The 23,126-nt window shown below is 38.3% G+C and overlaps 2 protein-coding genes across 2 annotated transcripts in view; one reads left to right on the top strand and one right to left on the bottom strand.

Annotated features, from left to right (window-relative positions):
• The window catches only part of LOC115630522 (protein O-mannosyl-transferase TMTC1), a 118,197-nt gene that overhangs the window by 72,038 nt on the left and 23,033 nt on the right, over positions 1 to 23,126 (bottom strand). The window contains exon 2 of the mRNA XM_030527126.1: positions 11,464 to 11,834. Coding sequence (XP_030382986.1) covers positions 11,464 to 11,567 — 104 coding nt within the window. The 5' untranslated portion in view covers positions 11,568 to 11,834. The remainder of the gene's footprint in view (positions 1 to 11,463; positions 11,835 to 23,126) is intronic.
• LOC115630524 lies at positions 15,190 to 21,373 on the top strand. The gene is made up of 2 exons (XM_030527128.1): positions 15,190 to 20,425; positions 20,507 to 21,373. The coding sequence occupies exon 1, from the start codon at positions 15,514 to 15,516 to the stop codon at positions 16,636 to 16,638; it is 1,125 nt and encodes a 374-aa protein (XP_030382988.1). The 5' UTR covers positions 15,190 to 15,513; the 3' UTR covers positions 16,639 to 20,425; positions 20,507 to 21,373.

Consider the following 23,126-nt stretch of genomic DNA (forward strand, 5'->3'; position numbering starts at 1 on the left):
TAAACAAAGGCAGCGGCAGTGGCAACAACAACAAGAACAACAACAATAGCAATGCCAGTGGAATTGCCTGCAGTTTTGATTGCCCAGTACGAAAATGTTTGCAGGCATCTCCAGTCCTACGCTTTTGGCCTGTGCTCTCCTCTCCTCTCCATCCCGGCACCTCTCCAACTCTCTAATCGCGCTTATTGCGCACACTGCCATTCATATTGTTTTTGCATTTTTGTTTTTGTTGCTGCCCCTGGGACTGCCGTCGTACCCACGAATTTTTTGTGTTGTTGCTTCAAATTTGCATTTGCATAATTTTCATTTTTATGATACGCGCTTGCTGTTTTTCTTAATTGTTGCTTGTTAAAACAAAAACCGCAACAGCGAACAACTTCGAGCAGTGAAAACCGAGCAGAGTGAACTTCCAACTGCGAGCGGCGAGCTGTGAGCTGCGAACTTCCAACTGCCAACACTGGGGCAGGCAAGTTAATAAAAACAGAACATATTTAATGCGCACAATTACTTTGCATACATTACGGCTAAGGCGCATATGGCTGCCGGACGTATGTGTATGTGAGTGTGTCTGTGTGTGTGTGTGTGTGTGTGAATGTGCGCCTAAATGCCAGCCGCAGATTTGCGCACGGTCGACGCTAAGCTGCCGCCGTTCAGTCGAGTGAGTAGCTTCGCTCTCTGAATGTAAGTCAGTAATAGTAAAAGGGGGGAGTGTTTGTGTGTGTGTGTGTGTGTGTGTGTGGCTGTATGGAGTGGATGTGGATGTGGATAGCTGCTTTTTATGACGGCTCTTGCTCTATTCTTTACATAATAAAAGCGTAAACACGTTTTCACCATTGACCAGCCAGGATGGCCGTCTTTGCCGTCTTGCACACGCTTAGCGCCCATTACAATGGCGCCTAAAAGTGCGCCTAAGTGCTGCCACGGCCCACTTCAACTAACGCGACGTAGTCTTATGTAATCTAAGGAGTCTAGGACTCGATAAATGTGAGGAGCATGGGAGCATGGGAGCACGAAGGCACATGAACATGTGCCGGCCACTTACGCGTGCCTTGTGCAAATAAAATTGGCTTTTTTCGGGTAGTTTTATGAATTGTTTCAATGCTCATTTACCGGTTGCCATAATGGGTGCATTGCCTCAGAAATGTCTTTGGTTGGGGGCCAATCATACTACACTTGAGATTTGTCTGCTGCCTACGCTCCGACTATGTATAGTATGTATTTTAGTTGCGCTATTATTGTGAAGCACTCTCAAGCATGTTGGCTGCCTTGCAGGGCCGCGACAACGAGTTACGTTACGTACTCGTACATAAATTTATATAAATAAATATATACTTGTACGAGTACGAGTATGTCTATGCCAGCATGCATAAGAGAGGCATAAGGAGATTCAAAGTGGCATCTCAAGTGAACATTTTGTTCTGTAGTGTTCCATAAATGATATGATGCGATAAAATTGCCAGTCAACGAAGAATTGCTTTTTTAATGCTCGGAATTTGCGAAAAGCAAACAATTTATTGAAGATGAGTTTATTTCCATAGATTTCTATAACCAGGACTGCAGGATTTCCATAGGCTAATGCATGCTTCACTTCAAATCACAAAGATTAAAAGAGAAGACAAATTAAAATGTGCACGAGTAGAAGGCTAGTGCTAAAGTGACAGTTCGATTCCTGTAATTCCTTGTACGGGGACGTACGCTTTCTAAATCTTTAGAAAACAATTTCGCAATCTGAATTCGACAACACATTCATTATCATGGCGCACTATTTCTCCTTAAAAAGGAATTGAGTTGGATTTGTTGAAGTTTTTCTGTTGATCATATGCATAAATTATTATTTTAAAGCATTGTGCATTATTTAATGAAAATTTTTGCATTTTTTGGGCCCTTGTACACGTTCTAATTTGAATTGAATAAACAATTCGCAGCTGGAAACCAAGGACATTGTTTTCAAATCATAATAGATTTATGGTAATTCAAGATAAGACAGTAAGTAAACAAACTCCACAGCTATGCCTAGCATTATCTACTCGGCCAGTTCCAACTGAAGTAATCAATAAGATAAACTGATAAGCCAACTAGGTAACAAGAGTAATAAAAGTAAGTATAAAAAGTGTTTAGCTTACGTCTTAAGACTAGAAAATATTTACATTTTTAAAGAGTGATAATTAAAGAAAAATTTAATAATATTTTTAACTTATTATAAATGTATTTAATTAGTTTAGATGTTGCATTATATACGGACTTTAAAGCTGACAGGAACAGCCGCAATTCCATTAACTCAACCATTGCATCTCTCATTGCGTACACACTTTCTTTGAGGTTAGATTGGATGAGTTTGTCCTCTTCAGTTGGGTGCCTATTCCTAAAAGCTATAACATGTTTTTCTTTTCATTTAGACTGGCCAGTGTACGGTCGCCTTGTTGTTGGCCATTTTAGTAAATCAAGTTGCACAAAGCTTTAAGTATTCACATTATTTTTGTCAAGTTGCTTGGGTCTTGTTGGCACGATAATGGCAAAAATGTGTAGTGTTCAGGCAGCGCGAATGTTTTCTTTAATGCAATGAGCGCATAAATAAAATAAAAACGGAAATACAAATCTAAAATTTTCCCCGTTTCTCGTGGTCGTTTAAGAGTTTACAAAACTTGATTATTAAAAAAAAACGGCGTGTCAGACCCAAGACAACAAAATTAATAGACTATATGCTATATGTCGTAGCAGTCGTGCCATTTTTGAGTGTGAAATCTATAATTGAGTTTAATTTAATTTAATTTTAATTCATCTGAGAAACCTGCAATTTTACGAAACAAAAAACAGCTCGTTTTAATTTTTCATTTTGATTATTTGGTTTATTGTCCTCTATGCGTATGAGTGATATTTCGAAACATATCTCTCGCAACATTTTAAGTGGAAGCCAGTAATGGTTTTTGTTTACTTTGCAGACATATCTATAGTCACGACTTTCCAAAGCTCTTCGCAAATAGTACTCCACTCCCGTTTTGTAATTTCTTTGTACGAGCACATTCCTGCGAGCATATCAAAGCAACTTATGTATCTTACGTGGTCCGGTGCCTTTTCTGCTGTTAAGTATCAAATTTAAGGAAGCAAACTTTAACTTTTAGCTTTGCCAAATATTTTAGAAAGTTTAGCAACATTTTGCAGTACATAGCTTGCAACGACATAGCACTAGTATATTGTCTATTATAAAAACTATCTGTATATTCGCATTCGCAGTTCGTGCGTTGTGCGCTTCAAGGTTCACAATTTTTGTGTCATCCGATATTCGGAGTAAATATATGTACATATGTATTCGTATGTATATGCGTTGTTGCTACTTCAACTTTTTATCCGCTACTTCGCACTGTACATGCTCTTTTTTCCCTTGAACGGAATGTGCCTGGCATTGTGTTAGACTTTCTTATGTATATGTGAGTGTGTTTGTGTGTATTCGCATTACAAACACAGCCAAGATTACCAAAGTCGCTGCTAACATATTTTCACAGTTACCAAAAAGGCTGAAAAAAAGAAGAGAACAAGGCGGCAGAAATGCGAACACAGGAAATGCAAGTGGGGAAAAAAATGAAGAAAAGCGTGTGTATGAGAGAGGAACAAAAAAATGAAAAACTGTTGCAAGTGCGCAACGCTTTATGCTTCATTGGATGCCGATGCCGTCACACAGCCAACGGCTCGCGTTCGTTTTCCTTGGCAGAGCACGCGCCGTCGTACTCTCCAAGAACAATCAAATTTTCAGCTTGCTGCATTTCTCATGCTGCCTCCGGGGTGTAATATTCTGGCAGAGCGGCAGCAGCCAAAGAGTGCAACGTGGTGTTGTTGCTGCTGCTGCTGCTGCTGCAACACATGCAACCCCATGTAGCAGTGTGTATGTGTAGGTATAGTGGGTGCCAGAAAGAGTGAAATGACTACATGGCGTTATAGATCTTTCGCCCAAAAATATAGCATACTTTTCGGCTGAACATTTCCTAATAAGTACTTTGAAATCCTAAGTAGCCTAATATATACATATTTGATGATCTTAAAATACTTGCTGGAAAATAAATATGCTGTTGCTAGTTTCTTGCTTGTGTGATGCCAAATTTTGTATATATTTTAAATGCATTGCATTTATCAAGAAAGTATTAAATTAACAAATAAAATTAAATACAATTATAATGATGGAAATTATTTTGTGCAATTTAAAAAAGCTAAATAGATACGCAACAGTCTATGAGATTGCTGTGATAAATATTCATTTTTCATTTATAATTCACTATCTTCAGTAAAATTGGATATATGTAAGAAAAGAAATTTCTTGGAATTGGATTGAAATTCTTGGTGATAAATGGTTAAATCGTATATAAAGTCCAAGAAAAACGTAGCTGAGAAATTTGTAATAGTTTCAGTTTTAACACACAAAAAGAAAAGACTATTTGCTTCCATTAATTGTAAATTTATTTACAATCTTAATTTGTGCTTATAAGTTTTACCTTTTATATATATGGCACTGTCTTAAAAAAATCCGATGAATCGATAAATCGTAGATGTTTAAAAAATGTCTCGTTGTTTTTAATAGTTCTAGTTTTGACAAAAAATGTAGATTGTTAGTTTTGAAAAGACTCTTAGTTTCTATAAGTTGAAAACTTATTTTATTTACAATCTAAATTTGTGCTTATAAGTTTTATTTTGTATATATATTGCATTAAATAAAATCTGATGAATCAATCAATTGTAGATTAAGCATTTAAAATGCTTGGAAGTTCTAGAAAAACGTAGCTGACGAATTTTTAATAGTTTCAGTTTTAACAAGTTTTGAAAAGACTGACTTCCATAAATTTTTAATTTATTTTATTTTCCATCTAAGTTAGTGCTTATAAGTTTGACTTTATATGTATACTGCATTGTCTTTAGGCGATGCTTACTGTATGTGTGCTTGTGTTCATTTCGTTTCTGGCATGCTGCTCAAGCACTTTCATAATCGAAACGCCCGTTACCGTTCGCCCGATAGCCGAACTCGAGTATTTGAAAGTGAGCCATGAGACGGCATGGCTGCCGTTTAAGCAGGCTGCCCTGTTAGCTAGCACCCTCTATATGCCCCTCTACACCCTCTCCATCCAGTACTTGTGCCCACCCACTTGCCTGGAACACTTGGCGCATTAAAGCAATAAGGGCACATTTGAAATTTAAAAGCGGCATGCCACAAGGCTAACGCGAGTGCGGCGTGTTTTGTTTTTTTGAAATATTTTTACGAGGCATTGAAGTGGCAAAGCATGTGTTGCCTTTTTTTTTTTTGTTTATATTTTTATATTCATTTCCATTTTGCTGTACTCCGATAAAATTCAAAATACTTGGTCGGAAGCAACAACAAATGAAGTGCGCATCGTTGGCTGTGCGCAATAAAAGTTTGAAAAGTTCGCAACGAATTTACCACGGATTGGTTGGTGATGAGGTTCTTAAACTTTGCGAAAAATGTATGTGTTCTCCTTTCTCCACATAAGCATATGCTGCTTGAGGGCAGGTGAAATGAAGAACATTTTATGGTATGGCAGGTGCATGTAAATAATATATTCATATATGTATACATTTAATTGTGGTTCGTAAATAATATATGCATATACTATATGCATACTTTTAAGTGTGGCCCGTATAGATCCAGCAGATAAGCTTGCATAGTAAATGCTACCGAGACCACTACTTATTCATTGAAGTGCAAAACTTGTTTAAAAATTGCAGCAGAGAGCAGTCTGAAGGACTTCCATCAGGTCCAAAATAACCCAAGGATATGCAAGAGTCTGGGACTCAATACAACAGTTCCACGAAACCGAATGAAGCCAATAGAATAATTACGAAACATTGTTTGAATTATGCTGCATTTTGCCAAGTCTTTGCAATAAGAACATCACAAGGAAGACGTCTAAATATTATTACTATTAGGAGTATTTTGTGGGCTTTCTCTTTCTGTTTCGGAAGACCCAAAAGCAACGCACGTGTAGAACGAAAATTATTATGAAATATTTGAAAAATTGAAGCAAATTAAAAAATATGGCAATTAAATACACAGCTTAAAATCCTTTGGGAATTTACCTTTAATAATTTTTTAATTTATCACAAGTATGCCAAAGAAAATAAAACACATATGCAATTAAAATTAAAATAACATTTCGCATAAGCTAAGAGTAATAATTTTCAAAATATTTCAGTCCGGTTTTGAATTGGAATTTGTACTCGTACGTTATACAAGTATGTGCTTGTGTACATAAGTTCCATTCATATTTGAGTGAGTTTCAGAGTAATGTACCATATTTTATTTTCTGTGGGTTGAAGTTGTTATTCAATGAAGTCGAACGCATGAAAACAGCAACCGGAACATGCACAGAACCGTGGAATTTATGGCGTTCATGTAAGTTACTTCTGTTCCTGCTCCTGCTCCTGCTCCTACTCCTTCTCCTGTTTCTGTTTCCCATTCTCTTTTGTGCATATGTCGAATTCTTTGCGCTCAGCGTGCTTTTGCCTTTTCGCTTTAAGACAAATACATGTAATATGTGTGTGGAGGTAAAATTTAAGACTCTGCACCATCTGCCTACGCAGCATCATACAAATGTTAGCATTTGTATTTGAAATCCACGGGTGAGAGAGCGGGCAACGTCATGTTGGACATGAATATTCATGCGTGAAAATGCGACAACCAAGAGAATTATTACACGGAATTGCATAAAAAATTTCACTCACGTACAAAGGAAATGAAATGAAATGAATTTCTGAGCCGTCCCTCATTTTCCTCTGTTGTTATCTTCAGCAGTTGCCTTCCAGTCAGCCAGTCTGCCTGGCCACCCAGCTTGCCTGTCTGCCTGGCACGTAAGCAAAGCAGCAGCATCAGCAGTAGCCGTAGCCGTAGTAGCACCAGTAACAGTAACAGTAGCATCAGCATCAGCAGTAGCAGCAGCAGCAGCTGCAACTCGCGAGACTTCGCGAAATTTATGCTGATCATTCATAATGTCAAATGCGAGTGAACAAGTGCGCCAGGCGGCCAGGCCGCCACGAGAGGTCAGGCTAGGTTTGGGATTCTCAAGCAGGCAGGAGTGACGGGGTGGTGGGGTGGTGGAGTGACGACAGCGAGCGAGCGGCACAAATGAATGTGCACTGAAATGGGACAGGTCATGAGTAGCAAGAGGTAGTTGCAGCAAGAGGTACGCTGAGTACTAGAAGAAGCAGTTATCCTGGCATACTTTCCATTTGAGATGCAAAAGGATGCGACTGCATTTTCCATGCACAGACAAGTGAGTCTAATGAGACGGGTGCCACAGCGAAGTCAGAAAAGTCTCTTCTACAACAAAACTACACTCGACCAAAAAATTAAGCACTTTATTCAGAAGTCAAGTACGATCGGCTAAGAAAGCAGTCATTATTGAAGTACTTATTTTGAATTTTAAAATTCCTCCTGAATTGTTTGTTTTTCAGCTCGAGTGCAGTATTTAACTTTAAAAATCAATTTCTTATTTTTTTCTTTTACAAATAATTCTTTATATAATTATTTGAAATGATGGTGATATTAAAAGCCGCAAGAATTCTTTTTAGAATTTGCAAGGCATTTTATATTTATACAAAAAATTTAATTCCCATCTATTTCTATGCCTGGTTGTTATTCCTTCTACAACACATATAGTCAGGTCATCAGATTTTTCATTTGTATTTTATTCTAGAAAATGTTTGTTTGCATATTAATGAATCTATATTTTCCTTGAGTGTAGATTTCGTGAATTCAGAATAGAAAAGAAACTTAAATTTAAAATGCGCTTAATATAAAGTTCTTATCGCATCCTTCTCGACTATTGCGAGCAACAATTTAAATGCCTACTCCATATGCGTATGCGTATTGTCCGACAAGCTCGTACCTGTTCTCGTTTCAACCTCTCAATTTCTCAATTTCAATTAAATTGGCGTTCTCAAGTCGACGCCTTCAGAACAGTTGGCTGGAGCAATTTTCAATAATAGATTGTATCTAAACATTATTGCCACATTAACGCCAAATGAGTCGCATTTGCAAACCAATAAACATAAACATTTAAAACTTGATAGAGAGTTTTCGTTTAATGCGAAACAAATGCCACGAATTCCATTTTCATGTACAACTCGCTGCGTTGGCGATGTCGTCGGCAAAAGAAAGAAAAAAATCACAGCTGAATGAGATGAAAAAAAATGAAAATGAAAATAACCAAAGCAACGAAAGCCGTGCACACAATAAGAGAGAGAAAAATCAATTTCCGCTTTCAAAATAATTCCAAAGCCATACAAAGCTGCATGAAGTTCGCTCAGCGCTGAGCGCTAAGAAAAAGTTACCATTATCCTGCGCGCCAGCGAGATAAGATATTTGCACAAGAATGGCATCCAGTTGATAAAATCCGATTTGAAAATGAGCGAATGCTTGGCAATGAGCGGCAAAGGCAAAAGGCACGCGGCTCCGGCCTTACTCGGCCCGATATAAGAAGTGCGAGACGATGGAGGCGACGGCAGTCTGAAGTAGAAGGTGGGTGTTGTTAAGAGATGGGAATGGGGATGGGGCTGGGACAGGAGCAGGAGCAGGCTGGGGGATGGATGGTGACAACTTGAAACGGCAAAACAAAACGTAGTTGTGGCAAAAGTAAGAAAGGAACAAAAGCCGCTCAGACGATACAGAGCCAGGGAGTAAGGATAACAATTTTATAAATAAATATTTGTGCGCTTTTTCTACAGGGGCAATCCATTCAGTTGCCTTTGCCGTTTGGCATTGCCTTTGCCTTTCGCTTTTGAACTCAACTATCTAGCGATAAATCATTTGAAGTTGTCTGCTTAGACTACTGGGCAATGGGAAAGGGCAACGGCAACGGCAACAGCAATGGCAGAAGCATCGACATCGACATCGCATCGACTCAGTGACAATCTCGGTCGAGGTCTCAAGGACATCCAGCCACGTGCCCTTCGACAGTCTGCTTACTGATTCTTTTCCTACGCACTTTCCCGTAAATCTGAGCAGCTGAAGCGCAAAACGGAAACGTGTTTCACTCTGATAGCCCAATGACTTCCGCTTTGGCGTTTAATGCTTTTTAATGAGTTAGCCCACAAAACGGCAGCAAAAGAAAATGCCAAAGTAGGGGTGGGGTTAGGAGGGGCCGACCGAAGTACTATAAGTTTAGGGTAGAGCCTGTGAAAGGCGACAAAAAATTGTGCGTGTGGCATGCGAATTTAATCGATTTCATTGTTGACGAGCCCAGCCATCAGCCAACAGCCATCAGCCAAGAGCCAACAGCTATCAAGCCGGACCTCCACCACCACCACCACCACACTGATGTCTTTTACATTGGAGTTAAATCGCTTTTGGACGACAGTTTAGAATTTCCCAGTGACAGTCGGGCATTGAAGCAGTCAGTCAGGCGGTCGAGTTTCCGAACAGCCCCAATGTCGACCGACCCCTTGGCCTGATTACTTATGCTGGTCAGGTAAATCTTGTAGAAATTGTCCTGTCTGTTCGCCCGCCATTTGTGAGTTGTGGGTAGATTTGCCACAAGCTTTCTTTTCACTTGTTCATACCCTATACCCGGCTGGGTGGGTGGATATATCAGATATCTAAAAATAATGACAAGACCTTCCATCATACTTATATCTTACTCGTACTTCTATTATAGAAATTAAAACCTTCAAGGCCAGTTTATTTAGGCTGCCATTTCACTAACCCAATCAGTATGCTTTCAAAGAGTGTCAATATTTGAAGCAAATGTTGATATCAATTGAACATTTCTATTAACTATCTATATCTAAATTAACGATTCTGAATATAGGTAGTAGAGTGGCAACTACATTTTTGGTAAACAATAGAAAAATATATATTCGCCAAAAATTGTATTGGGATAGGCAATCAGTTCAGATGTAAATTTGCATGAAAGTTTGGATAAATATTAGAAAGTTGTGCTCAGTATTTCAATAAAACTGGGCTATAATTGATTCTATACTTCCTTTTTTATCAACCTTGTATCTTTATTTAAGATCTGTTCTAGGAAGAACAATTTTTTAAATTGTATAACAACCTTAAAATTATTTCAGGAATAAACTCACATTGTGGGAATCCTTCTAGCTTATTAAGCACAAGCCAATATACTTTCTCGAAATCAAAATATAGAAGCAATGAAAAATATGATGGCTTAGGTACTTTCTTAAAATCAAAATATAGAAGCAACAAAAAATATGAATGAGGTTTATGATAGGAGTCTAGAAGGAATAAGAATTCTATCTATATGTATAAAATGTTTCAAATCACAATATTTATTCACGTAATATCATCGATTGAAGTCCAACCACATTCTTCAACATGTTTAATCGAGAGGCATGTAAATATTGGTACATTATCTATCTAATTCGGTTATTCTGTCAATATTTTTATGTACAAAACATTGGTATTGTCTGCTTCGATGTTAATTGTATGCTAAAGTCTGGAGATAGTCAGCGCATCCTGTTGTCGAGCGTACCCGATTATTGCCAGCTCAGCTATTCCTTTGTTCTTCCCTGTCTCTTGCTTGGCACATCATGATTTGTGGCCAGCGCTTTAAAGCTCCCAGGCCGCCGTTCATTTTAAGTAACTTTAATTTGTTTGGCCATTGCTTAGATTTGTCTGAAGTGGAGACCTCACACTCCCACTCCGTGGTGGCTGTTTTGGCGGCCATATTTTCGAGTCCGTCGCCTTGGTCAACACGTCGCTGCAGACTCTTGGCTTTCGTGCCGCGCATTGACAAATGGACGGCCTAAGGTCGTCGGTTGCCAGGGTCGTCGTCTCATCGTTTGCGCTGTGCCCGCACATTTTGCACGTACATAGTGCGGAGTCCTTTTTTTTTTGTTTTTTTTTATTATTTGTTTATACTCTGGCCACCAACGCTCCATTGAAAAATCTCACTTGGACTTGGATATTGTATGCTTGGTGGCCAAGAACACCAAAAAATAACACACAGCAACAAAACAGAAAAACGCCAAAAGATAAACAAGCAGCAGCAAATGGCGTGCACGGCCATGTTCTAACAAATTGCGTGCAATATTTTCATTTCATCAACAGCGTCCGATCGTTGTCCGCATTGTCCCTGTTCTCCCTGCCCAAGTCCCTGTCCCTGTCCCTGTCACTGTCGATGTGGTCCGTTCTAGCTGCTGTATTTCACATCTACGTCCATATCCTCGTCGTTGTCGCTGTCGCCGTTGCTGTCGACGTTGTCGTCATCGCAAGCCCCAACGCCAACGCCAACGCCAGCGCTCGGGGCCGTTGGCAACTTTATTGCATTATTGAAAAACTTGTCAAAATATTTTGAATGTGTAGAAAAGCTTTTTCGTCTTATTAAATTTTCTTGCTCATTTTTCTTGCCTGTCACATGCTCCAAATTTAATTGTATAACAATATTTTGTTTTTCTCCAAAAAAAAAAAAAGACAGAAAGTAAGAGAGTGAGAGATGAGGCACTCACCTTGATTTGCTCCACCAGTGGCCGCCAGTGCAGCAGGAGCTGCGACAGTGCCTTTGCAGCATTGCCCTCTCAGTTTTCATCCCATTGACTTGGTTAGTTCGCATTTTGTTGCAAGCATTTTATGAATTTTGGTATTTTTATACAAGTATTTACGAGTATGTATGTACTCGCATATCAGTATATTTTACGCATTTTATATTGCGTTGAGTAATTGAGAAATATTTTAATAAAAATGTTGCACGATGAATTTGCAATTTTGTTGCTTTACGTTTTAATCAAGTAAATCCTTGGAGCTTTTATTAAATTGCTGCTGATATTTATTTTCATTTATATAATGGGAATATATCTTAATGTTTAATTCAGTTGTTGGTCTGTAAAGAGAAAAGAAGATTATGAGATTGGGCAGTTTGCATATGGCATTTGCTTTTATACATAATTGTTGTTTTCCCTTGCATCGTAGCGATGTAATTGATAAAATTATTTTACAACTGTATCAAATTTATTTATCTTACAAACGCACTGAGGAAAATGCAATCATTATTTGTCTGTTTGTAGCGTGACTTGTAGCCTGTACGTTAAATTTAATTATTTTTAAAATTTAACGACTCGCCATCTGTTGGTCAAGCTAAACAGTAGCCTTTAACAGGTACAAGGTGAAAGTGAAATAGCAGCAGCAAATGTCAACAAAAGGAAGAAATTGGCGCCTTTCACTGACGCTATGTTAAAAGCTTTCGTTCGCGCCAGCGGTAGTACGTTCGGTCTTTTTTATTCCGAACGTCAATCAAGCCAGAAGTGTATGAAGTGTTAAGTTCAACTTGTCGAAATAAAAAAAAAAAAAAAAGTCAAATTTTCTTCCGCTGGCAAGAAAGCAAATGCTTGTGCCTTTTGTGGGAAAAAAAGTAAAGTTCCCAAATTGAATTCAAAAGTGTGTAATTGTTCTCTTTAACCGCTTTGGGTACAACCATTAAAGCCGCTAAAATATTTGCGGAAGAAGTATCAGACCACGGTAAGTTGCAGATTGCGTGATTTTTTTTTTGCAACAAGTGTTTAGGCAAGGCAGTCTGATAGGCATTAAATTAATTTGCAGGGCCTTGATCAGCTGTCTGCAACAACAAACCTTGCCTGGGACTTCCACTCGGTCGGCCGCAGTGCCTAGAGGGAGAATAAACGGCAGAAAAAAAAGAAGAGAGCAACTTCCAGGCTAGCTTTCCCGTCCACTCAACACCCGGCAGCTTCTACTTTAATTTGGGAGTGTAGAAAAGGCGGCTATAGCGACCAAACGTCGGCGGGGGCGCGACCCTTTTTAAATCGGCGACCAAACGTTAAAATAAGTATCGGAACTCGCCCGGAGGTGTTACCCATTTTTTTTTCTTAATTTTTTTATTGTTGGTGTCGGTTTAGTGCCCGAAAAAAAGTAAAAAACCCGAGTAAATTCGGGTAAGATTGCAGTGGCGCGCAAGCGCCGAAGAAGCCGTATGCCGGCGTATTAGTATTTATAAGGTTAGGCTAGTTTTTTTTATATATGTTAATTTGTCCAAATCAGTGGCAAAATTTTATTTGAAGTGCTCGTGATATGTATGGTTTTAATTGTTAAGCCACTGTTTTATTTTTGCATTTTTTTTTCTTGTTGCCTTATTCCGTAATTCGGAAGGCACCAATTTTTTTTAGTGAGAACGTGAGAGCGATTAATGGTTCTCTCTCGCGCTTGTGCGCTTTACTTTGCTTCCCGCGGGTTTTTTTTTGTTTGCGCGCTCTTATTCCAGCGCGGTGTCTTTTTTTACAGCTACGCTCGTTCCAGACGGAAAGCGCTTTCTGCGTGGGATCAGCAGCCCAGCCGTAAGTAGACAGCTGTTTATTTATTCTTTTATTTGCATTTGATTTCAAAAAATGGGTCATTGGAAGCGCAATACTCACTAAAGAAAGTTTATATTTATTTTTATTCTCTACGCCACTGAACGGCTGTTTAATGAATTTTTTTTTTTCTTCGAGCAATATTTATTTTTATTTTAAAAGGTTCAATTTTTTTAATATTGTAATTTTTTTTTCTCTTTTATTATTTTTCGATTTATTGAATTTGTTAGTAATAGTATGTTCAGCAATTTGTTTTATGTTTTCCTTTAACACTCTAATTTTTATTCCCATTTAAATAAATTATAATGTGTTACTAATTTATCATTTTTTTGATTTCACGCCAAACCCAATGCCTTCGTAAGTTTTTGTTTCCAGCAAAGGGGTCATTGTTAATATTCTTTTTTTTTGTTCTGTATGTGGCTTTTAGTAATGACCAAGGTAGGGAGGGCGTATTCAGACTCGCCAACATCTGAGTTCTGATCATGTGTGTGCAGTTTAGTGTAGGTGCAAGTCCGTCCGAAGTCAGTTTAAGTGTTTCTCTTCCGGTTTTGTTTTCTCGTCTTATGCACGCTTATTTAAAATAAATAATAAGCATGGGACATACATGACGTAGGAGGTAAAGAACACCACCCAATTGCCGACGAGCCAGAGCCGGAACTCTAAGCGTGCCGCTCCTACTCATGTCGACCACCTAGTCCCAAATTCCTTCTGTAACCGTTACAGATATTATTATTATTATTATTTTTGGCGCCCAACGTGATGGCCTCACTTAGTTTGGAATTATTAGTAAAATTCGTTTATTAATTTTTCCATCTAACTTAGTGTGACTCACAAAACTTAAAACATGACTTCACTTCTTTTCTCAATCCTAATTTCTTTTTTTTCAATCTTCGTTTTACTGTTTAGTAAAACAACATATACTATGTATTTTCTTTCTACAATTTAGTCCCAGCAAATCGAATCCAGACGCATAGGATTGCAGCGATGAATTTTTAGAAATTGTCGTCTGACCACGGCTGATGCGTTTTGATGTGACTTAAACTTGTCTTCTAATTACCAACCTGGCAAACAAACGCATAGGATTACAGTATGAATAGCTTTTAGAAGTAATCAGCTGTCCACGGTGGTTTGCAAAGTTGAAATCTTAATTCTCCTCTCCATGATTGGATGTAATTAGCTTATGAGGCGCATAGGACTGCAGATAGGGCAGATTTTTTTATCTCCTACTGACCACGTTTAATAAGCTAATATAAATCGTTCAAAACCATAAGCAGTTACGGCTGTTCACTTACGGCTGCGTAATGTCTACATTCTTTCATCTATACATTCTTATATATGGCACACACTAGGAAATAAACCTTGTTAAGGCTAGGGTGAAGCGTGAAATCAAATTATATATTTATGTACCTTGTTTAAAAATTGCGAAGAAATTATTTGAAATTAATTTAATTATTTACTGTTCTTATAAAGTGTTCAATGCTTACACTTTTGAAAGTACCGAATTAATAAAAAGGTGTGTTTTAAATTTCTTGCCGACCGAAACAGTAGGTCAAATCGTATAAACTTTATTGATATTTTTCTGTCTAAAATTGTTGCGGTTTGGTACAATTTATTCAATTACTAATAGCTAAAACCAACCGCTTATAAACATTTACGAAAAGCTAATTAATATACTTATTTTTATTTCTAAAATTATTTATACATTCTTATTATTACTTTTGTTTAATCTTCTGCACATTTTGTTGTTTTGCGTTTTCAATTCAGCTGCCTTATTATTGGGAGGGATTGAGCGTAAAATTTTTTTGTGTCAACGTAAACATTCTCGGCTATTAATCTAAAGTAAAAAAAAAAAAAAAAAAAAGTACAAACAAAATGGGGCTAAATCGATCAGAAGAGCAAGCCGCACAGAATTTAAATTGTGTTTTGTGTAATGCGGAAATTTTACCAAGCGACGGTTGTAAAACTAAATGTGGACATACATTTCATAAACTTTGCATAAAGACACATTTTCGTAGTGACAATACATGTCCGGTTTGCAAAGCCATTTGTCTAGATCCTCCAGGCCCCTCAACACGTCAACAAACTCGAAATCAAACTAAAGCAACTGAAAATACTGCAATCCAACCGGAAATCCCCAGACCATCTAGTGTAGCTTCAAATTCTGATACAAATCGAGAAGGTTATCCATCTGGCATTAATATGGAACTAAGTTCTTTTATTAGCAATTCCCTACAAGTTATGCAAAATGACTTGCTTCTTCAATTGACCGAAAGGTTGGCAGCGGCAGTTGAAACTAGTGTTTCCACACATTTGAGTCGACACAACAGTGTTACTCAGCAATCACGCTCGCAAAGTGCAACCAATAGTTCACGCTCGCCTGATCAGTTATTGAGATTGGCCCCAGGTACAACTGAAACTAATTATGTTCCAATAGGGCGATCCGTCAGCAATAATGGCTCAGAGTTGGAAAATAGGCCGGAAAAGATTGGTCAAATAATAAATAATTGGAAGCTCCGTTTTAGCGGGGGCACAGAAGGATTAAGCGTCGATAATTTTATCTACCGGGTCGAAGCGCTTACTCACCAAACGCTTGGTGGAAATTTCGCTTTGTTGTGCGATAACGCTAGTCTTTTGTTTGAGGGAAAAGCTAATGATTTTTATTGGAGATTCCATAAAGCAGAGCAAACGGTGCGATGGAACTCATTATGCATGGCCCTCAGAAAGCAATTTCGAGATACGCGCTCTGATGTGGACATTAGAGAACTCATTCGCAATAGAAAACAAAAAGAAAAAGAGAACTTTGATGGGTTTTATGACGCAGTAGTTCAGTTAGTTGACCGTTTGGAACAAACTTTGGACGAAACCACATTAGTTGAAATTTTAAGGCGCAATCTACGGCCAGAGGTACAACACGAAATCCTTAATATAGAAACCAGGTCAGTTTCTAAGTTGAGGGAAGTTTGTCGAAAGCGAGAATGTTTCTTGGACGAAGCCAGACGTGTACATGGGTATCAAAAATCCACTCCATTTAAAAGAAATGTGGCTGAGGTATTTGAAGAGAATAAGTCTGATATTTTCTCAGAGTCCGATTCTGATGGCAACGAAGAAATAGGGGCAATGTCTCTTATCTGCTGGAATTGTCGCAGAGAAGGGCATCGTTACCAAGATTGCGTAGCCAAACGTAAAGTATTTTGCTATGGTTGTGGCACTAAAAACACTTACAAGCCTGCTTGCCCCAAATGTCAAAAAAACTTGAAGGTGAGCACTCAAGGCACTCGTCGTCCTTCGTGTGTTCAGATAAATCAGGCGACGAACACAGATTAAATAAGCCAATTTTAACCAATAACGTCGGCCAAAAGCTAGACGTTGCCAGTGAAAATAACATTAACGACTTTTTACACTGGCCACAGAAAATAAATTACTTTCAATCACTATGTAAAAACTTAAAGCCCGATACATTCCTATCGCAGTCCAGAAATAGCAATAGGCACAAATCATATTGGCGCGCAATCAAAACCATAAATGCAATTCGTAAAAAGAAAAGCGACAAAAGACCTTATGCTTTAATTAAATTATTAAACCGTGAAGTGTGTGGTCTTTTAGATACCGGTGCTGCAGTTAGCTGTATAGGAGGACATTTGGCTGAAGAAATTATTAAAAGTAGGATTCCAATAAAGCGTGTATCATCTAATGTGAGCACTGCAGATGGTAGCCTTCAACAAATTGTAGGTCGTATCACGACTGAAGTTGAGTACGAACACAAAACGCGCGACATGGACTTTTACATCATTCCCACCTTGTCCCAAGAACTATATTTAGGAATAGATTTTTGGAATTTATATGATCTCTTGCCACCTGAATTACAAGTGTCCGAATTAAAAATAGATAGCAGTCAGCATAAATTATCAATGGAACAAAATGAAAGGTTACAAAAAGTGATCGAACAGTTTCCCTCATTTGCTTTGGTTGGGCTAGGTAAGACAAATTTTATTACTCACATTATTAATGTGGGGGACGCAACACCTATAAAACAGCGTCATTTTCCCGTCTCTCCCGCCGTGGAAAAATTGCTTTATGCGGAAGTAGATCGCATGCTTAAGCTGGGGGTGATAGAGGAATCAGACAGCGCTTGGTCTTCGCCAGTTGTACTAGTTCAAAAACCAGGAAAGATAAGATTATGCTTAGACAGCCGTAAGGTAAATGCAGTGACACAAAAAGATGCCTATCCTCTCCCACAAATTGATGGTATCTTGAGTCGTTTGCCAAAAGCCATGTTTATTTCTAGTTTAGATCTGAAAGATGCTTTTTGGCAGATACCGCTTGACCCAGCCTCGCGAGACAAAACTGCGTTTACAATTCCTGGTAGGCCATTGTATCAATATAGAGTTATGCCTTTTGGTTTGTGCAATGCTCCTCAGACTATGTCGCGGCTGATGGATAAAGTCATACCACCAGCGTTGAGAAATGAGGTTTTTGTTTATTTGGACGATTTGATTATTGTTTCAGATAGCTTTGAGTCACATCTAGAAGTTCTGCAAACGGTAGCATCACACATACGAGCAGCCGGTTTGACCATTAACGTAGAGAAGAGCCATTTCTGCATGCGCTCTGTAAAATATCTTGGTCATATTGTGGGGGAAGGCGTCATACGAACCGATCCCGAAAAAGTGTCCGCCATCACCAACTTTCCGCTTCCGAAAAATATAAAAGCCCTACGAAGCTTTTTGGGAATGGCCGGCTGGTACAGGAAATTTATCCACAATTTTGCTTCTGTGACTGCGCCATTGACTGACTTGCTAAAAACCAGGAAAAAATTTGCCATGTCCGAAGAGGGAAAGAGGGCCTTTGAAAACTTGAAAGAAATGTTAAGCACCGCACCGCTATTACGTAGTCCAGATTTTACTAAGCCTTTTTATATTCATTGCGATGCCAGTAAAACTGGAGTAGGGGGAGTCCTCGTTCAGAAAACAGAGACAGGAGATGAATATCCTATAGCTTTTGTATCAAAAAAACTAAATCCAGCACAAAGGAATTATTCCGTCACGGAACAAGAATGCCTGGCAGCTATAATTTGTCTGAAACGCTTTAGGGCTTATATAGAAGGCTTGGAATTTACCATAATTACAGACCATGCCTCTCTAAAGTGGCTCATGTCGCAAAGTGATTTGCATTCGCGGTTGGCAAGATGGGCACTAAAACTACAAAGTTTTAAATTTAGAATTGAGCACCGCAAGGGAAGGCTTAATGTGGTCCCAGATGCCTTGTCGAGAATAAACGAGGATGAGATTGCTGCCGTTGACTTGAACAATGGGTTATTGGTTGATTTGGAATCGCCAGAGTTTAAGGGCGAAGAATATTCGGATTTGGTGGAACGTGTTAAAGCCAATCTGGATCAATTTCCTGACCTAAAAATCGCCGATGATTTGGTTTATAGGCGCTCAGACTATTCAAATGGGGACAGGTTGCATGATACGTATACTTGGAAGCTATGGGTGCCCAAATCCTTGGTAAAAACGGTTTTAAAAAATGCTCACGACCATCCTTTAGCATCCCATGGGGGAATTCATAAAACATTGGAGCGCATTCGTCGGTATTATTACTGGCCTAATTTGGTAAACGACGTGCGAAAATATATTAATGCATGCGAAACTTGTAAGTCTACAAAATCTGTAAACTGTACTTTGCGACCTCCACTTGGTAAACCGCACGAAACGCAACGCTTCTTTCAACGGTTGTACGTGGATTTCTTAGGTCCATATCCACGTTCTAAAAGTGGTCACGTGGGAGTTTTCATAGTGCTGGATCACTTCTCAAAATTCGTTTTCCTCAAAGCAGTCAAAAAACTGAATGCTGAGGTGGTGATCAAGTATTTGCAAAATGAGCTCTTCCACACTTTTGGGGTACCAGAGTGTATTGTGTCAGATAATGGGTCCCAATTTAAATCTATTGCCTTTAGGAATTTGTTGCAAGAACACAAAATTTTCCAGATGTTCACAGCCGTACATTCACCGCAAGCAAATGCTTCTGAACGAGTTAATCGGTCAGTGATTGCAGCAATTTGTTCATACATACGGCCTGATCAGCGAGATTGGGACGAAAATTTAAGCAGAATTTCTTGTGCTTTGCGTTCTGCAGTACATGCTGCATTAAATACGAGTCCTTATTATATGGTATTTGGGCAGCATATGGTGACTTCTGGAGCCACTTATAAGCTGTTGAAATCGCTAGATCTATTAGAAGATAGAGCCATTGCATTTTCAAAAACGGATTCTTTTGACATTGTTAAAAGTAAGGCAGCTGAAGTCTCGAAAAGGCAAAATGATAAAAATAAACGAAATTATAACCTGAGGTCACGCGAAGTCAGCTACCAGGTAGGGCAAGAAATTTATCATCGCAATTTCAAGCAGAGCTCTTTTCAAACCGGTTATAGTGCAAAACTTGGTCCAACTTTTATTAAAGCGAGAATTCGAAGCAAACTCGGAAACTCATATTATGATGTCGAAGACTTGCAAGGGCGACTGATAGGGCGTTATCATGCCAAAGATTTGCGCCAATAAGCATACGCGATTTGCAGGACAAAAAGCTACAAGTCAGATCAGCCTTGTGTGCATTAAGCCCGCTTTATTCCCCAAGTCTGATTTTGGTGAGGGGGTGTTTGTAGCGTGACTTGTAGCCTGTACGTTAAATTTAATTATTTTTAAAATTTAACGACTCGCCATCTGTTGGTCAAGCTAAACAGTAGCCTTTAACAGGTACAAGGTGAAAGTGAAATAGCAGCAGCAAATGTCAACAAAAGGAAGAAATTGGCGCCTTTCACTGACGCTATGTTAAAAGCTTTCGTTCGCGCCAGCGGTAGTACGTTCGGTCTTTTTTATTCCGAACGTCAATCAAGCCAGAAGTGTATGAAGTGTTAAGTTCAACTTGTCGAAATAAAAAAAAAAAAAAAGTCAAATTTTCTTCCGCTGGCAAGAAAGCAAATGCTTGTGCCTTTTGTGGGAAAAAAAGTAAAGTTCCCAAATTGAATTCAAAAGTGTGTAATTGTTCTCTTTAACCGCTTTGGGTACAACCATTAAAGCCGCTAAAATATTTGCGGAAGAAGTATCAGACCACGGTAAGTTGCAGATTGCGTGATTTTTTTTTTGCAACAAGTGTTTAGGCAAGGCAGTCTGATAGGCATTAAATTAATTTGCAGGGCCTTGATCAGCTGTCTGCAACAACAAACCTTGCCTGGGACTTCCACTCGGTCGGCCGCAGTGCCTAGAGGGAGAATAAACGGCAGAAAAAAAAGAAGAGAGCAACTTCCAGGCTAGCTTTCCCGTCCACTCAACACCCGGCAGCTTCTACTTTAATTTGGGAGTGTAGAAAAGGCGGCTATAGCGACCAAACGTCGGCGGGGGCGCGACCCTTTTTAAATCGGCGACCAAACGTTAAAATAAGTATCGGAACTCGCCCGGAGGTGTTACCCATTTTTTTTTCTTAATTTTTTTATTGTTGGTGTCGGTTTAGTGCCCGAAAAAAAGTAAAAAACCCGAGTAAATTCGGGTAAGATTGCAGTGGCGCGCAAGCGCCGAAGAAGCCGATTGCCGGCGTATTAGTATTTATAAGGTTAGGCTAGTTTTTTTTATATATGTTAATTTGTCCAAATCAGTGGCAAAATTTTATTTGAAGTGCTCGTGATATGTATGGTTTTAATTGTTAAGCCACTGTTTTATTTTTGCATTTTTTTTTCTTGTTGCCTTATTCCGTAATTCGGAAGGCACCAATTTTTTTTAGTGAGAACGTGAGAGCGATTAATGGTTCTCTCTCGCGCTTGTGCGCTTTACTTTGCTTCCCGCGGGTTTTTTTTTGTTTGCGCGCTCTTATTCCAGCGCGGTGTCTTTTTTTACAGCTACGCTCGTTCCAGACGGAAAGCGCTTTCTGCGTGGGATCAGCAGCCCAGCCGTAAGTAGACAGCTGTTTATTTATTCTTTTATTTGCATTTGATTTCAAAAAATGGGTCATTGGAAGCGCAATACTCACTAAAGAAAGTTTATATTTATTTTTATTCTCTACGCCACTGAACGGCTGTTTAATGAATTTTTTTTTTTCTTCGAGCAATATTTATTTTTATTTTAAAAGGTTCAATTTTTTTAATATTGTAATTTTTTTTTCTCTTTTATTATTTTTCGATTTATTGAATTTGTTAGTAATAGTATGTTCAGCAATTTGTTTTATGTTTTCCTTTAACACTCTAATTTTTATTCCCATTTAAATAAATTATAATGTGTTACTAATTTATCATTTTTTTGATTTCACGCCAAACCCAATGCCTTCGTAAGTTTTTGTTTCCAGCAAAGGGGTCATTGTTAATATTCTTTTTTTTTGTTCTGTATGTGGCTTTTAGTAATGACCAAGGTAGGGAGGGCGTATTCAGACTCGCCAACATCTGAGTTCTGATCATGTGTGTGCAGTTTAGTGTAGGTGCAAGTCCGTCCGAAGTCAGTTTAAGTGTTTCTCTTCCGGTTTTGTTTTCTCGTCTTATGCACGCTTATTTAAAATAAATAATAAGCATGGGACATACATGACGTAGGAGGTAAAGAACACCACCCAATTGCCGACGAGCCAGAGCCGGAACTCTAAGCGTGCCGCTCCTACTCATGTCGACCACCTAGTCCCAAATTCCTTCTGTAACCGTTACAGATATTATTATTATTATTATTTTTGGCGCCCAACGTGATGGCCTCACTTAGTTTGGAATTATTAGTAAAATTCGTTTATTAATTTTTCCATCTAACTTAGTGTGACTCACAAAACTTAAAACATGACTTCACTTCTTTTCTCAATCCTAATTTCTTTTTTTTCAATCTTCGTTTTACTGTTTAGTAAAACAACATATACTATGTATTTTCTTTCTACAATTTAGTCCCAGCAAATCGAATCCAGACGCATAGGATTGCAGCGATGAATTTTTAGAAATTGTCGTCTGACCACGGCTGATGCGTTTTGATGTGACTTAAACTTGTCTTCTAATTACCAACCTGGCAAACAAACGCATAGGGTTACAGTATGAATAGCTTTTAGAAGTAATCAGCTGTCCACGGTGGTTTGCAAAGTTGAAATCTTAATTCTCCTCTCCATGATTGGATGTAATTAGCTTATGAGGCGCATAGGACTGCAGATAGGGCAGATTTTTTTATCTCCTACTGACCACGTTTAATAAGCTAATATAAATCGTTCAAAACCATAAGCAGTTACGGCTGTTCACTTACGGCTGCGTAATGTCTACATTCTTTCATCTATACATTCTTATATATGGCACACACTAGGAAATAAACCTTGTTAAGGCTAGGGTGAAGCGTGAAATCAAATTATATATTTATGTACCTTGTTTAAAAATTGCGAAGAAATTATTTGAAATTAATTTAATTATTTACTGTTCTTATAAAGTGTTCAATGCTTACACTTTTGAAAGTACCGAATTAATAAAAAGGTGTGTTTTAAATTTCTTGCCGACCGAAACAGTAGGTCAAATCGTATAAACTTTATTGATATTTTTCTGTCTAAAATTGTTGCGGTTTGGTACAATTTATTCAATTACTAATAGCTAAAACCAACCGCTTATAAACATTTACGAAAAGCTAATTAATATACTTATTTTTATTTCTAAAATTATTTATACATTCTTATTATTACTTTTGTTTAATCTTCTGCACATTTTGTTGTTTTGCGTTTTCAATTCAGCTGCCTTATTATTGGGAGGGATTGAGCGTAAAATTTTTTTGTGTCAACGTAAACATTCTCGGCTATTAATCTAAAGTAAAAAAAAAAAAAAA

The sequence above is a fragment of the Scaptodrosophila lebanonensis genome, unplaced genomic scaffold (genome assembly GCF_003285725.1).
Source record: "Scaptodrosophila lebanonensis strain 11010-0011.00,11010-0021.00 unplaced genomic scaffold, SlebRS2 tig00001410-arrow-pilon, whole genome shotgun sequence".
NCBI classification, from domain to species: domain Eukaryota; kingdom Metazoa; phylum Arthropoda; class Insecta; order Diptera; family Drosophilidae; genus Scaptodrosophila; species Scaptodrosophila lebanonensis.